Below are 14,113 nucleotides of genomic sequence, written 5' to 3'. Positions count from 1 at the left end.
ATAATCTCATATCTAATAATCGGCCAGTTTAATTGAAGATGGATGCCAGTCCCATGCAACCTACCAACAGTACCCTAAAAGAAAGGACCCAGACCTGTGCAAAGAGCATAGAATAGCGTGAGATGTATTTGGTGTTCCACGTGTTCGTTTTTAATGTGTGACGTTAGACTCAAACCATCCACTCAGAGCGAGCTTGCTTTTGGAACCACCTTTCTCTGACGTAGGAAAACAACACTCAAGCTGTGACGCCTGCTACGGAAGAGAAGTGTTTGCTAGCAGTGAAATTTATCCTCTAAATATTCAGCGTGATATATTTAGAAACGGGGCGTCCAATATGTTGTGTAATCAAAACGAATACTAGTAGTAGGATTAGAATCGTTTTCGGTAAATGAATGTAGATCACTGTCTAATCAAGAAAATAATTTTAACGTTAGTTGGCTAGGTAGCTAGCTAGAAGCTAGTTTTCAGTCTAAACATCTGAATAGGCAGGTCCTTTGTTTCGGAATGATCCATATTGATAATCCGAGACAGTAAACTTGAGTGACTAATTTACCCAAAATGAATTAGCGAGTTCAAGAGTTAAACCAGTGATTTGACTCTGTTTGTTTAATTTGTCACGGAAATAGTTGTAATCAGACCGTGATAGAGGAATTTACGATCGCTAAGATTTGCTAGCTAGCTGGAAGAGGGAAAGGGCTTGGAGTGGTCATGGGCAATTGTCTGAAATCCCCTACATCAGACGATATTTCGTTGTTACATGAATCGCAGTCTGACAGAGCTAGTTATGGTGATGGCACAGACCCGGATTTAGAGCCACCTCCACCTTATGAGGTAAGTGTTTTATGTTAATGTTAGCAATAACATCGCAATTACAACGACGGAACAGTCTTGGCTTGTTATTTAGGCAGGTTAGCATTTCTGCCAACCAGCTAGCTATTTATAGTCGGGTCATTTCCGCATATGTGCAAAGCCTTTTATTCTTTGTGTATTGATTGATCTGTGTTATGTGATGTCTAATGTAATGGACGAATCTTTGTAGATGTATGTTTAATATAACACAAGGCGTTTAAAAAAAAACCGTTGAGAACACAAAACTTGGTCAGGACTTATAGAGTTAAAGTTAAAACAGCTATCTCTAGCTAACGTAAGGTTACTGACCTGGATAGACGCTGGCTAAGTAACAGTCTATCTGTAGAAGTTCAGACACTGCTCTAGATTGTGATGTTTACTCAACTATATAGGTATGAGTGATGCAGGTTAGCACGAATTATTTATGGCCTGTGTTAGAAATGTTGACAGCCTCTCCCCAAAATTGAATGTGTCAGATGTGTTGATGAAGTTGAAAAATAAGATAACTTAGGGGAAATGTGTAATAGAAGTTACAATACCTACCCTACCATATCTACTTATGTGGTCATGTTTGGCAAAGCAGACACTTCTTAAGTCAGTTGTCCCTATCTTGCAGGAGCAGGCCCACATGCCTGTTTACCACCCCACACCCAGTCAAACATGCCTAGCCACTCAGCTCACTGAAGAGGAGCAGATCCGAATCGCTCAGCGCATAGGCCTCATCCAACATCTGCCCCGGGGGGTCTATGATGGGGGTCAGGACGGCTCAGAGAAGAAAATTAGAGAGTAAGTACAAGCTGTAGCAGATAAAGGTTTGAGCAGTGACCAATGTGGTGCGCGCAACAAAGTTTTATATACAAGGCCTTTATAGTTTGATTATAGTAAAGCTACAGTGTAATACCTGATTACTCTTTTGCAGGTGTGTGATCTGCATGATGGACTTTGTATATGGAGACCCAATCCGATTCTTGCCATGCATGCACATTTATCACATGGACTGCATAGATGATTGGCTGATGCGCTCTTTCACCTGCCCTTCATGCATGGAGCCAGTGGACGCTGCTCTTCTCTCCACGTACGAGACCAACTGACCGTGGAGTGGACCACTCTCCCTACTTCTTCTTCTTGCTCTTACGCCCTCCTTCAAAGCTCTTAGTCTCAATTTGACCCAGACTTCAAACCCTATTGGCCAGTGTGTGGTGGGGACACATCAATGAAGATAGGGTGTGTTGGGGGGTGGGGGGGGGGTAAAAAGACCCCATTTCACGCAGCAGCCTGTGTTGCTGCATTGGAAATGGCTCGGTATGCTTTGGGGCTGTAAACTGTGGTTAGGTTTTGGTCAATGGTTTCCCTGCGTACATGCTGTGTTGTGTGGCCAGCTGGCGTGCAGTCTTGTGGTTTGCATAAACATTGAGGATCATTTGTCTTTAGCTCTTAGCATTATATATATTTTATTTTGTTTTGTTTTACTATCTTAAAAAAAAAGGATTTGTCAAGTTAAAATCAGTTTTCAAAGTGAAGGTCTAGATCAACGACTTGCCGAAATGTTTTTTTTTTGTTTTTTTTTCTGAGCCTAGGACCAAAAGGAATTTTGAATTCTTGGTTGAAAACCAAATTTTAGTCCAAGAGCAGGTTTCATGCCTAGAAAGACCAATCCATATTTCTTTCTTCCAGAAAGATGTTGACTGTCTTATCTCCTCTGAGCTAGCAGTGCAGAGAAAGGCAGTCAAGTGAGTCGTGCCTGCCGTACTTTTCAAGCAAACATGCAATGTTCTATTGAGACAAAAAGAAAACTTCATTTCTATTTGAGTTGCCCAGTTTTTCAGGCATCATTTCATGTCTTAACTCTTCTAGTCTTCAGAACTGTGTAGTACTTTGTCCACAACTGGAGGAGTCGAGTCACTCTCATTCAGCCAATGTAAAGGGCTCATTTGCGCATGGGGATCAGGAACAAGTAGCCACCGGTTTGCAAGTACAGTAGGATTGCTTGCACATACAAAACATAAATATATATATATATATATATATATATATATATATATATATATATATAGAACCTAGAAAATTGCACTTTACATAGGTTAGTAATGGGAATCATATATTTATGTACAGTATAACCTTAACCTTGCACTAATCTTATTTTTGTCACATAGGTCACTGTAAATAATTCTATTAATGCTATTGTTGATCAGTATTTATGTGACATACTATTGGTGTACATTTCAGATGCTGAAGTGTTACAGTAAACAATCTATTTGGGTCACATCATCATACACTACACTACTGAAGGCCTTTTATTGAAGTGTCAGTTTATTTAATGTCAGTTCCTAAATGTTTTTTTTTTTTTTTTTTTGCATTATATCCAAATGTGTTGGTCACCCTATATATCATAGCAGTGTACAGTCCCATTCTTTTGTGTACAGTAGCAGTACATTTGAAAAAGTAAACCAATGAGATTCATACACCCTTGCTGTCAGTTTAGAATATTATCATCATGATATGAACAATACCTTAGGTGAAATATACAGTGTATGAAAACTTGTGATTGACAGTGTGACAACAACAAAAACAAAAACTAGATATTTCTGCATTCAGGATGTTGAAATTAACATTTTGGATTATTGTAGAATTGCTCGCAGGTCGAGCTGAAGAGGTGGTATGGCTGTAATGCTACAGTGTTGTTTATTATGTTTGGGTTAACTGACAACATAGGCAGCCACAGATGAAAAACAGAGAAGTTGAAGATAAAATATTTTTTTTATTATTATTATTATTAGTAGTAGTAGATGTAAGATCTCGCTCTCAATCAGCTCTTCTATGTCAATTTTAATAATTTACTGACAAGTGATTTTACACTTTCTCCTTGTCTACATTATTGTGGTTGACAGCTTGTGTTAGCCAGACTAACATTTGTAGGGGCGTTTGTAGCTTTATCGGTTGACCAATTTATTTTATTTATATTTAATGTCTCTTTAGTCAATATATTTGTTTTCTTTTATTTTCCAGAAGAGTAGTATAGGATTTCTTTTGTCTTTATAGTTAGCCAAGCTTTGACCATTGACACTTCAACTCTGCCCATTCAGTAACCATGTAATAAAGATCACATTAAAGATGATATGAACATGCTATAGTGGCAAGTGATGTTATTGCTTGTATAGATGACCGTAATACTTGAAAATTAAGTTTCACAACCAAATGTGTGTGTGTGTGTGTTGTGGAAATTTGTGTTTTGGGGTAATTTTACTATATCAGATAAATTGTCAATCTGTCTTTTTTTAATGTTCAGAAAACTTTTTGAAAACTTTTCAATTTACAGACTTGTGTGCATAATTCAAGAGTCTTGCACCCCTAATGGATTCTACACTGGTTGTTGATGGTCATTAAATGGGTTAGGGAAGTATTTTTACAATGGGTGCTTTACGTTAAAGTACTTTATCATCATTTTTTAAACAACAAAGTTTTTTTTTTTTTTTCTCTAAAATCCCAAAATCCAATCCCACTGTGATTAAATGTAGGCTACAATGCATCTTTGTGTTCCCAAAGTCTTATCCATTTTGGTATTTGTTGTGTTCCTGTGGCAAAGAATGGTAATGCTGTAGCAAATCCACCTATTGCTTCACACACAGACATGGAGTAACCTACATGCTTCAGTGTTTAAGCACTCTCATGGAACAGCGTATTAGCCCTGTGGTGTTGTGAAAGCCAGGTGCCTTGCTGGGCATTTCCTGGAAATGTAGATTTCTGACCTCCTGAGAACTTCCACAGGTTGCTCCATGCCTTTTCTCCTGTAGACTATGCAAAGAAGTTGAAATACTGATCCATTTGCGTCACATGCATGGTATTACCAAACAGCCTCATTGTAGACTGGGACCAAACCTTTTCCACATTTTGACATTACTGTTGTTGCAGAGTTATTTACTCTGAGTAAGGGTGGTCACAATATAAAAGTTCAGAGCTAGGGATGTTAAACCAGGAATAAGGAAACACTTACATTACACACAACTTAGTCAACATATTTGCTTTTATTTTGGTTTTGATTTCAATCTTAACAATTGTTCAGAGTATTCTACATTCACCAAACTGTCTTTTGCTGCTGTTGTTACTTATACCTGAGATGCATTCACCAATCATGGTGGTGCTAAGACTGGTTGTGCTCCAAATGTGCAACAAATAAAGCCAGGGCTCTGCTCTGCCCTGTAAATTCAAAGGAGAGTTGCCGAGATACTGTTAGATTCATTGGGAAAAATAAGATGGTCCAACCAATTAAAATAAGTGGGTTTGTCTTTAATTTAAATAAGATCAAGAACCAAAAGCATAAACATTTAAATATAAACTTCTGGCTGACCACAATGCAAGTCATCTGTAATACCATGTAATGTGTTCCAGCAATACTCAAATTCAACACTCATGAAGCAGTTTGTGCCATATCAAGTCATACATGCACTAATCCAGTGTTTAAGGCTTGCTCGCAATTACCTGTTAGTTACTAAAAAGACGTCTACCAAACTCTGTGTACACATTGTGAAGACGTGTTTCACAAATTGCTTGCCAAGTCGTATACCTTTAGGTGTCAGAAGACTGAACTGTGAGCTGTTCTTCCTAAGGCTTGTACATTCCATGGAACGTGACAGGACTGATGATATCAACCTCGGCCCTGGCAATCTCCGAGAGGTCCTTTGCATTGAGGATGAGCATGTACGTCGGTCTCACGGATGCCGGGGCCACCACAATACTCAAGAGCACACCTGGAAATTAATTTTTCATGTGCTGTCAGAAATCTTTCCTTTTTGATTATGTTTACTGGGACGTGTGTGTATAAAATGAGTAAAAGTATGGCTTTAGTGTAAGAGACCTGTAAATGATCTGAGAAATAAATAAATAAACTTGTGAGTTCACACGCACCGTCATCCTCATCTGTGCTGTCAGGGGTCTGCACAAACAGGGGCTCAGAGGGGTAGGAATCTGGCTCCTGCCATACCCAGGTCTCCTTGGTCCTCACGTTCAGCTTGCAAATCTGAAGTCAACATAGTAAATAAAGATTGATCAAAACAAAAATAGCACTGCATGCAAGAAGCTCAAGCACAATTGCATGGTTTGAGTTCATTTGTGTTTTGCTTTTGTTCACTTTATGGTCTTCCGTCGGGTGATTATACTGTAAATCTGATTACAATTATAATTAGGTACATACCCTGTCTGGAACGAAATGGTTCAGGCCCAGGGCATAGGCATACGTGTAATTCCTTCCATTGCACATTTTGTAATTGATTTGGGGGAATTCAAAAGCTATGGACAAAAAAAATAGTATTTGTTGTAAATTATTCCTCTATATTTTCTAATAATGTTTATTTAAAGATTTGGCAAAGAAAACTTTGACTGACATGGCAAACCCTGGAAGTGATATAAAAGCCACCAGTGGTCCTCTTACCATTGTAAGGAGCGGAGAATAGCACCTCGGGCTCCAACCAGATGGTACCATCTTCGCGCATCACTGCAGTAGCAGTTGTATAGTTCAGAGTGATCAAGTTTGTCCCCTGATCTTCCTGTTGATGTTTATTCCAGACATTCACATACATGCGTAAACACACACACACACACACACACACACACACAGAGACAGACTTAATTAGTGATGCCATTGTAAATACACTTTTTTGCTGTAAAATGTGAAAGAATGGTAAAACAAAAGAGCATTTTGGACCAAATGCAGACTTTCACCAGCATCACAGACTTAGTAATCCTATGTAAATACTAAGTAAAAATGTCCCAATGCTTTTTAGGATGCAGACAGATGGCGAAGAACTCACCTTGGTGACATTCAGGGGAATGGCGTACCTGCGCACCTCAGGGTGAGGGGCCCGGACGGCATTTCTCTTCACGTCCTCCCAGTTGGAACGGAGATTCGCCAGCCACAAGAAGTTATACACAAACTCAGGCCTACACACAACACATAGAAGGGTATGGGTGATCAATGTGTATAATCCATGTGCTTAATCCATAAATTAGAATAAAACTAGGTAACATGCTTCTTCTAGGCCTATAATTTGTACCTTGTGTACAAATACCAGTCCAATTATTGGACAAGAGTTTTGGCAAAGATGCAGGATACTTATGTCATCAAATGAGCTTGTATATTAGATCAAGAGATTATTTTCCTGACGTTTGATAAAGGCTTCATGCATATGCTTACCCTTTCCAAGTGCACAGATCCACAATAATGCAGCCTTGGTCCTCATAGCAATTGATGTGATGGAAAAGGCCCATGGAACCAGTCCTGTACTTAATGTCAATGTACTCTGGATTATTCTTCCTGGCAATGTGAAACCAGGTCTGTAAAACATAGAAAGGCATATTTCAGAATTCACAATGTCCAGAAAACAAATGCTGAGAAAGTGCTGGTATTCAGAAATACTTGAAGTGAATTGAGTTTCCACTTTAGTCGTTTTTGCATTATCCTGCTTACAGACAAACTGCACCAAAAACCTCCTTGGTGGGAGCAACAAACCCACCACCTGCATTATGACCAGGTGCTCCGACACTTACTCCTTTCATGTCGTCAGACTCAAAGCAATCCATGTATTGGGTCCCACGGACACTCCAGGCCCCCAGGAATTTCAGCAGGTTGATCTTGATGGGTGTCTCCACAAATACAAAGTAGTTTTCTGACATCCCAAAGCTGTGAAAGTCCAACCCCACAAATAGAAAGTGAGTACAAAAGTACAATTGAGTACAAAAGTATCTTGTGTAATTTAATGTGTGCACTAGTGCTGCACCTGTGGACATAGGATGGCTTAAACCGCTCTGCGCTGGGGAACTGCACCACCACCTGAGCCTTCTCCACACAGTCAGACTTATCTGATGATCATGCACAAGTAGAGCGCATATCACATGCTAGTTTTAGGGATCAGAGACACAATACTATACCAAACCAACACATGGCATCTGGTTCTGCATGGATTTCCATGACAAGCACAGAGACAAGTCGCCTGGAAACGCTGGAAGATCATACCTTTCTGGGTTGGTGGCATCTTGACAATGTTGTAGGCCAGACTTGCTCCTTTTCCCATGCAGTTGCCAATGTTATAGACTGTGCCATCCCTCTCAATGTGGGGATGTGCTGTGACTCCATTGACGTTCACAATGCTCATGAGGTCCACCTTAATTCAATTATTGAATGAATAAATCAATCAATTAATTAATGAGACCTGATGTGCATGGTGGGGAATAAATGTGTATAATTAGTACCAGTGAAATTAAGGGAAATAAATCCAGTTTAGCTGAGAATGAAACAACTGTCAGTTGATGGGATATACCTTTTTAAGAGTGTCCAGCGTGTCTGTGTTGACTTTTGTAATGAAGTTGGTCTCTGTAACAGCATAGTAATCCTCCCCAATTGGATAAACATTTACCAGGCAGTTGTCAGTAACCTCAACACCCTTGAAGTAAGAGAAGAACCTGCAAACATTTAAAATTCCTAGAGTTACTGAGTGGTTCATTTTGCACGGAATGGATTTATGTCAAATAGAATGGATTTTTATTGTACTATTGACAGAAAGAGGTGTAGATGGGACCATGAGGACTTGTAATCTTTTACTTGGTACAGTATCACCTGTAAGGAATGTAAATGGATCATTACAAACCTGGAGAATATGTTTTTGCAAGGGTCAGGGTAGGCAACTGTGCCGAACTCAGTGATCACAACGCGCTTCTCTGTCATGGCACGCACATAGGCATCGGTCTTCACAAACCTAATTTAACCAAAAAAATCAGGCACTTGCATTTGAATATAATATTTGAGGGAGGTAATCATTCACATATTTATATACATAGTTTTGGTATTTATAAAAGTTTTATCACTAATACTGAAAATGAAGGACTTAATTTTATTTAATATTAACAAATCTATTCGTACTTGCGCATGTAGGTGACCTGTCCATTATTGAAATCAAATTTGTGCATTAGAGCCTGGCCATCAAAAAGATGGAGGAAGGGTTCATCTCCTACTTCAAACAGGCCTGGGCCCAGACGCAGCAAAGCGCCCCTCAAGAAGGATGGGATCCGTCCTGTGGACAGGCCAGAAAGGAATGTGAAAAGTCATGTGGTCAATTCGACTAATTAAACAAAATAGAAATGAACCTTTGTTTTAGTTAATGGAGGGAACGTAAAGGCTTACCAGTGACTGTTGCTGGGAGGGCCTCTCCAGTCTCCTCTACGGTTTCAAAGATTTTCTTGTAGCCACCAGCGGGGTGTTCAAATCTGCTCTCCAAATAGAACGGAGAAATCGGTTATCACTCAAACCTCTGCATAGCTCATCACTCTGGTTTGTTGTGCTCAGTTTGTCAAAGTGAGCATTGCTCAGGCAGTCTACAAATGGTCACCAAGTGGTACTGGATGTGCAAAACTCTGAAAGATGGGTGCTATTTCTATTTCTATTGTGAATTCTTTCAATCTAACCAAAAACCAACCAACCATGAATCACCATTCAAAGAAGCTAATGTTCACTCACCGGCTGACCATGGTTGCCTCCTTGATGTGAGCTTACTTAGGTGGATTGTGGCTGGAGTGTTAGAACCCTCAACCTTGGGTGACCATTTCAGCATTTATACCAAGAGCTCCCCTCATACGTAGTAACTCAAGACCTTATTGCCTCTCTCTTAGCCAATCAGATGACTGTCTGAACAAGAATGCTTTTGTTTCCAGTTCTTGAGCCTGTGGGTACAATAGTCACAATCTCCTTCAGGATTTAATTCCCACGGCTATACCCAAAAGTGCTTCTGCCGACAAGCGTGTCGCAATAAAAAATAATTTCAGGATTGTACAACCTTTTAAGAGTTTTACAGAAAAAGAGGGACATGAGCCGCTTGGTCTGTGAGCTTTGAGATCCAACATGCTTTGTACATTTGATTCTTTATTTTCATCGCTGGTTCCATGTCTTAGTTTCCTTTCCTTACCAAATACTTTAATCAGCATGACACATTAAACAAAGAGACACACACACACACACACACACACACACGCAGTCTACACGTTTTCTTTCATGAAACTTTGAGTGTAAATGACACTGAAGAGGTAGATATCCTTTAACACTGTACAGTACCACGTATCATCTGATTTACTAGGCGAAACCAAAAATTCAGATCTGGCCCGTTAAAGCAAAGGGAGTAGGAAACAACATTGTGGTTCAAGCAGCCGTAGAGGTCATGCGAGACACCTGCCTCGTATTAAACTGCCCTCATTTGATACACTTAGAATGCACGTGTCAGCCTGGCGTGGATTACACTGGACATGAGCAACGAACAAGAGCAACATTGTTTATTCACCAAGGACAACAAAAGCAAGAAATCATGACAAGAAAGCCACGTTAGTAACTTTGTGGCCAAGTAGGGCTGATGATTTGTCAGTCAGGAATCTGAATTACTGTAACTATCTGCATTTACACTCACTAATATGTCCAACTGACTGTTTTAAATTCACTTTTGTATCTGATTTTTTTTCTCCCTCAGAATTACCTTACCTATAGCACAAGGAATATAACACCTTTCCTGTGTATGTCTGAAATTAAAAGTGGTACATTAATTTGCATGTTTGTTAAGTATTTACAGTTAACTTTATTATGTTATGTACATATCAATAAGTATGCATGTTCGTAGGCTATATGTTGACAACACAAATGAATATTCACCATAGGTATTGCTTTAGCCTGAATACCAGGGGTTATTGTTGCTCAAGGGTGGCTTTGATTTTGAATTACATTCCATGTCAGATTTGTATTAACTCTGACAGACTTGATTTAGACTCTTGTAGAAAGTCTTTTGACATAAACAAATGCAAGCAAAAAAGTCATTTTCTCCATTTGTTCACACAAGTAAGGTGCACATTCTTACTTTCTTTCTTTCAAAGAATAGATAAAGCATACTGTTTTTTAAATTATTATTATTATTATTATTATCTACTTTTCTACGTCATATAAAACTGTAAATTCCTTGTGCTGCCATATCAAAGGGGGTTGGTCTGGATGATGACATAAGAGTTTGGATATGGCCCTAGCTAACATTTCACTGTATTTTTTATGTCTTGCTTTATGTGGATAAAGGCACTACGCTGTCACTTTTCCTCAACTCGGATTCCTATCATCTACAGGAATTCTCAGATGATTTTGCAGTTGTGGGGCATGTGGTGGACAGGAGACTGAGCTCAGGGAACTGTGTGGAACTGGTTGTGGGAACATGCCAATCTCTAGGTATGGTGAAGGGTATGTAATGATGTGGGGCTATTTTAAAAATCTGCCTGCCTCTATGGAAATTTCACATAGGGGTGTTTTTCCCCTTTGTATTTTAAGGAAGAACATTTATTTATTTACGATACATTATTCATTCACAGAGAAAATTGGTGTCCTTAAAGGTTGGATTTTTCCTCATTTTTTAATAAGGCACTAAGATCAATTTCCAAAAGATGACTTTTTATTCTTCTTTTTAGTCAACTTTAGCATGGGTTTTGTAAACTTATGAGCACAACCGTATGTGAACACTGACAATTTCTACCTTATCCAGTAGGTGGGGGTATTGGGATATGTTTTGGAAACGTCATCATTCAATATGGCGTGTTCTGCCTGAATATGGTAGGATAGTTAATTCTCTAACATAGCTTATATAAAAATAGTTCAATTCAATGTATTGCTTGGGGAAAGAACAGTGGACAAAAGCCAGTTTACACTAAACAGGTGTTTTGAATGCATCTATTGTTTTTCTTTTTTGTATGTAATAAGACATGCAACTTTTATGACACAACTTACCATGCTTACTTACTACTATGCACACATCATGTAACATACACATAACACAAACTTATCATAGCACATATACACATCTACTAATAGGACTTTTTCATATTTTTTACCTCACATTTTCATGTCAGACGCATAACACTACTCACATATAAATTATCCTCTTGGACACTCTCCTGCTGAAAGACACATTCCTAACTGAATTTGTGTCCAAAAATGTATCGTTATATATTATTTTCTTATGACCCGGCAACACTTTATAATAATTACACTCTATGAAGCATTTGTAAGCTATTAGTTAATGGTTTGTTCATCATTTGTAAAATATTGTTCCTACAATAATTCTCATCTGTAAGTTATTCACAAACACAGTTATAAAAGTGTTATTCTTGGTACATAAGCCTAGCCTGACGAGCCAGACCCACATTAAAATGTAGGGTCTGGGCACTCACCGTTCGCAGTGCTCAGTCCGAGGGGCGGGATAATCGGTTGTCTTTCAAATTCTCTCTGCACGCAATAGGACAGCACTATGAGTCCCATGCGTTTCCCACCAGCGGAGCTAGTTGGCTAGTTCAAACTTTTGCCAACTTAATAAAAGCTTAACTCATGTCACACTGTTCACCAACAGCAACATTATCTTATTTGTTTTCAAATAGCAGGGAATTCAAGCCAAACCGTTGCAACTCTGCCATCAATCATTATGTTAAGCCCGCCTAATGACTCTATACACGATTTGATTGGCCTGATAGAAGTTTAATTTTTCGAGCTCACAAGCCAACTGAGAGTTGCTAGACTAGGGTGCGTCTAGATTTCTAGGCTAACATAAGCCCATCTAAAATGTGCTGTAAAGTGTTACCACATTTGGAATGTTCAAATAAGTGTTACTTCATACCAAGTAAGATTGATGATCAAATTTTGTTTTATAGTGTCACCATGGCGCCTCTATGAGAGAGAATGCATTTCAATATTATTTTTTTCGCCCTGTGGTAAATGTTGATTCCCCTGTTGTGCTTAGTTCTTATGCACTAAACAGAAGTAGAAGTGGATGTCAGAAATTAGGTTAAAACCTCTTTAGTCATCTGACCTCATTTGGAATAGCAGAAGCCTTTCAGAGATCAGCACGACTGATGGCCTTTTTTATTTGTCTGTGTGACTGTGTGTATGTTTTTTCCCAGCACAGAATTCCTAGGTTTCCTGTCCAGAAAGATTATCCACACACACACACACACACACACACACACACACACACACACACACACACAGAGAGAGTGAGATGCTTTCTTCCATACAAAGTACATGTGGTTCTCTCAAAATTCATTTTGATTCATAGTGACTCACTCTTTTATTTTCTTCTGTCTCTGATTCTCTCTCTCTCTCTCTCTTCCTCTGTCTACCTTTCCCTCACACACTCCGTCCCTATCTCGCTCCATCTCTATCTCTTTTAACATTGATGTATACTGACATCGTCCTTTCCAAACAACTTTTCATGAGTTGGCTCAACAATTGTGTTTGTTGTGTAGTTGTGTGTATGATGACATACTACATTGCAATTTATATTCAATTCAAATCACACACAGTACAGTAGTCTCACAACCACGTTTGACATTTACATTTACATCACACTTCTCACACTTCTCTTTGTGACTTAAAGTATTATGTTACTGATATAAAGTACATATATTTATGCTGTTCAGATATACTATATATATATATATATATATATATGTTTTACTGTAATCTATGTGTGTGATAAATGTGTATCGTTGGTTGTATAGAACATAGTAAATGTTGAATAAAGGAGATCAAGGTCAAATTCATTCCATCCATTGATCCATAAGAATGGAAAATATACTGTCATCATTATATTGTTATATTGTAATGAAAATGAATTGTTGGATGCAACAATTTAACAGCTTTAGCTATTACATTAAACAGTACTGAAAGACATAGCAATACTTTACATCAGTCCTAGTAAAGTGTCTAAAGTGCTTATAGTACGGTCTGATGAAGGGGAGGGCCTGCAGTATCACTTAGTTTGCATTACAGATGGCCACAGTCTATCACTGATACTTCCCATAAAGCTGCCATAGGACGTTGGTTGAATTTGCTTTCCTTAATGTTGCAATTTATCTTTGGAGATTATTTGTCAGTTGTAAACAATACACTGATTAAATCCCTTTGGTTAGTTGAACAGACATCATCTGTCTGTATTGTTCTAATCAGTCCCACATACTTAAAGACTATGACTTAGATGGGAATTACCTGACTTTCTTGAGTAAAGCAAGTCTCTCTCTCTCTCTCTCTCTCTTTCTCTTTCTCTTTCTCTCTCTCTCTCTCTCTCTCTCTCTCTCTCTCATTCTCTTTTGTCACTCATCATTATTAAACAAATGTAATCCTGGGGTATACCGTGCGGTCACCAAATAAACAAGCACATTAATGCATTCACACACATATGAGGCTAAGACCAGGCTTATGGGTGTCAGT

At 38.7% G+C, this 14,113-nt stretch overlaps 2 protein-coding genes across 2 annotated transcripts; one reads left to right on the top strand and one right to left on the bottom strand.

Annotated features, from left to right (window-relative positions):
* The first annotated feature begins 215 nt into the window (after positions 1 to 215).
* On the top strand, positions 216 to 3,975 carry LOC125303215 (RING finger protein 11). The gene is made up of 3 exons (XM_048256818.1): positions 216 to 831; positions 1,466 to 1,635; positions 1,769 to 3,975. The coding sequence occupies exons 1-3, from the start codon at positions 709 to 711 to the stop codon at positions 1,938 to 1,940; spliced, it is 465 nt and encodes a 154-aa protein (XP_048112775.1). The 5' UTR covers positions 216 to 708; the 3' UTR covers positions 1,941 to 3,975.
* An 877-nt stretch (positions 3,976 to 4,852) lies between these two features.
* On the bottom strand, positions 4,853 to 9,423 carry rpe65a (retinoid isomerohydrolase RPE65 a). Its single transcript, XM_048256807.1, has 15 exons — positions 9,353 to 9,423; positions 9,020 to 9,102; positions 8,759 to 8,909; positions 8,487 to 8,594; positions 8,160 to 8,301; positions 7,856 to 8,003; positions 7,620 to 7,701; positions 7,390 to 7,522; positions 7,037 to 7,176; positions 6,654 to 6,783; positions 6,275 to 6,389; positions 6,038 to 6,132; positions 5,752 to 5,863; positions 5,411 to 5,594; positions 4,853 to 5,043 (listed from the first exon to the last, which is right to left on the bottom strand). Exons 1-14 carry the CDS (start codon positions 9,361 to 9,363, stop codon positions 5,449 to 5,451), a joined length of 1,596 nt encoding a protein of 531 aa, XP_048112764.1. The 5' UTR covers positions 9,364 to 9,423; the 3' UTR covers positions 4,853 to 5,043; positions 5,411 to 5,448.
* Positions 9,424 to 14,113: the final 4,690 nt, after the last annotated feature.

Source organism: Alosa alosa, chromosome 1 (genome assembly GCF_017589495.1).
Source record: "Alosa alosa isolate M-15738 ecotype Scorff River chromosome 1, AALO_Geno_1.1, whole genome shotgun sequence".
In the NCBI taxonomy this organism is placed as follows: domain Eukaryota; kingdom Metazoa; phylum Chordata; class Actinopteri; order Clupeiformes; family Clupeidae; genus Alosa; species Alosa alosa.
This window is presented reverse-complemented; position numbering and strand designations above follow the sequence as displayed.

Coding starts and splice junctions, on each gene's coding strand:
- LOC125303215 (XM_048256818.1), top strand. CDS start 709: ATGGGCAATTGTCTGAAATCCCCTACATCAGACGATATTTCGTTGTTA. Junction 832..1,465: donor AGCCACCTCCACCTTATGAG/GTAAGTGTTTTA, acceptor CCTATCTTGCAG/GAGCAGGCCCACATGCCTGT. Junction 1,636..1,768: donor TCAGAGAAGAAAATTAGAGA/GTAAGTACAAGC, acceptor ACTCTTTTGCAG/GTGTGTGATCTGCATGATGG.
- rpe65a (XM_048256807.1), bottom strand. Junction 8,910..9,019: donor CCTCCCAGCAACAGTCACTG/GTAAGCCTTTAC, acceptor GCCTGTCCACAG/GACGGATCCCATCCTTCTTG. Junction 7,702..7,855: donor GATGCCACCAACCCAGAAAG/GTATGATCTTCC, acceptor CATGATCATCAG/ATAAGTCTGACTGTGTGGAG.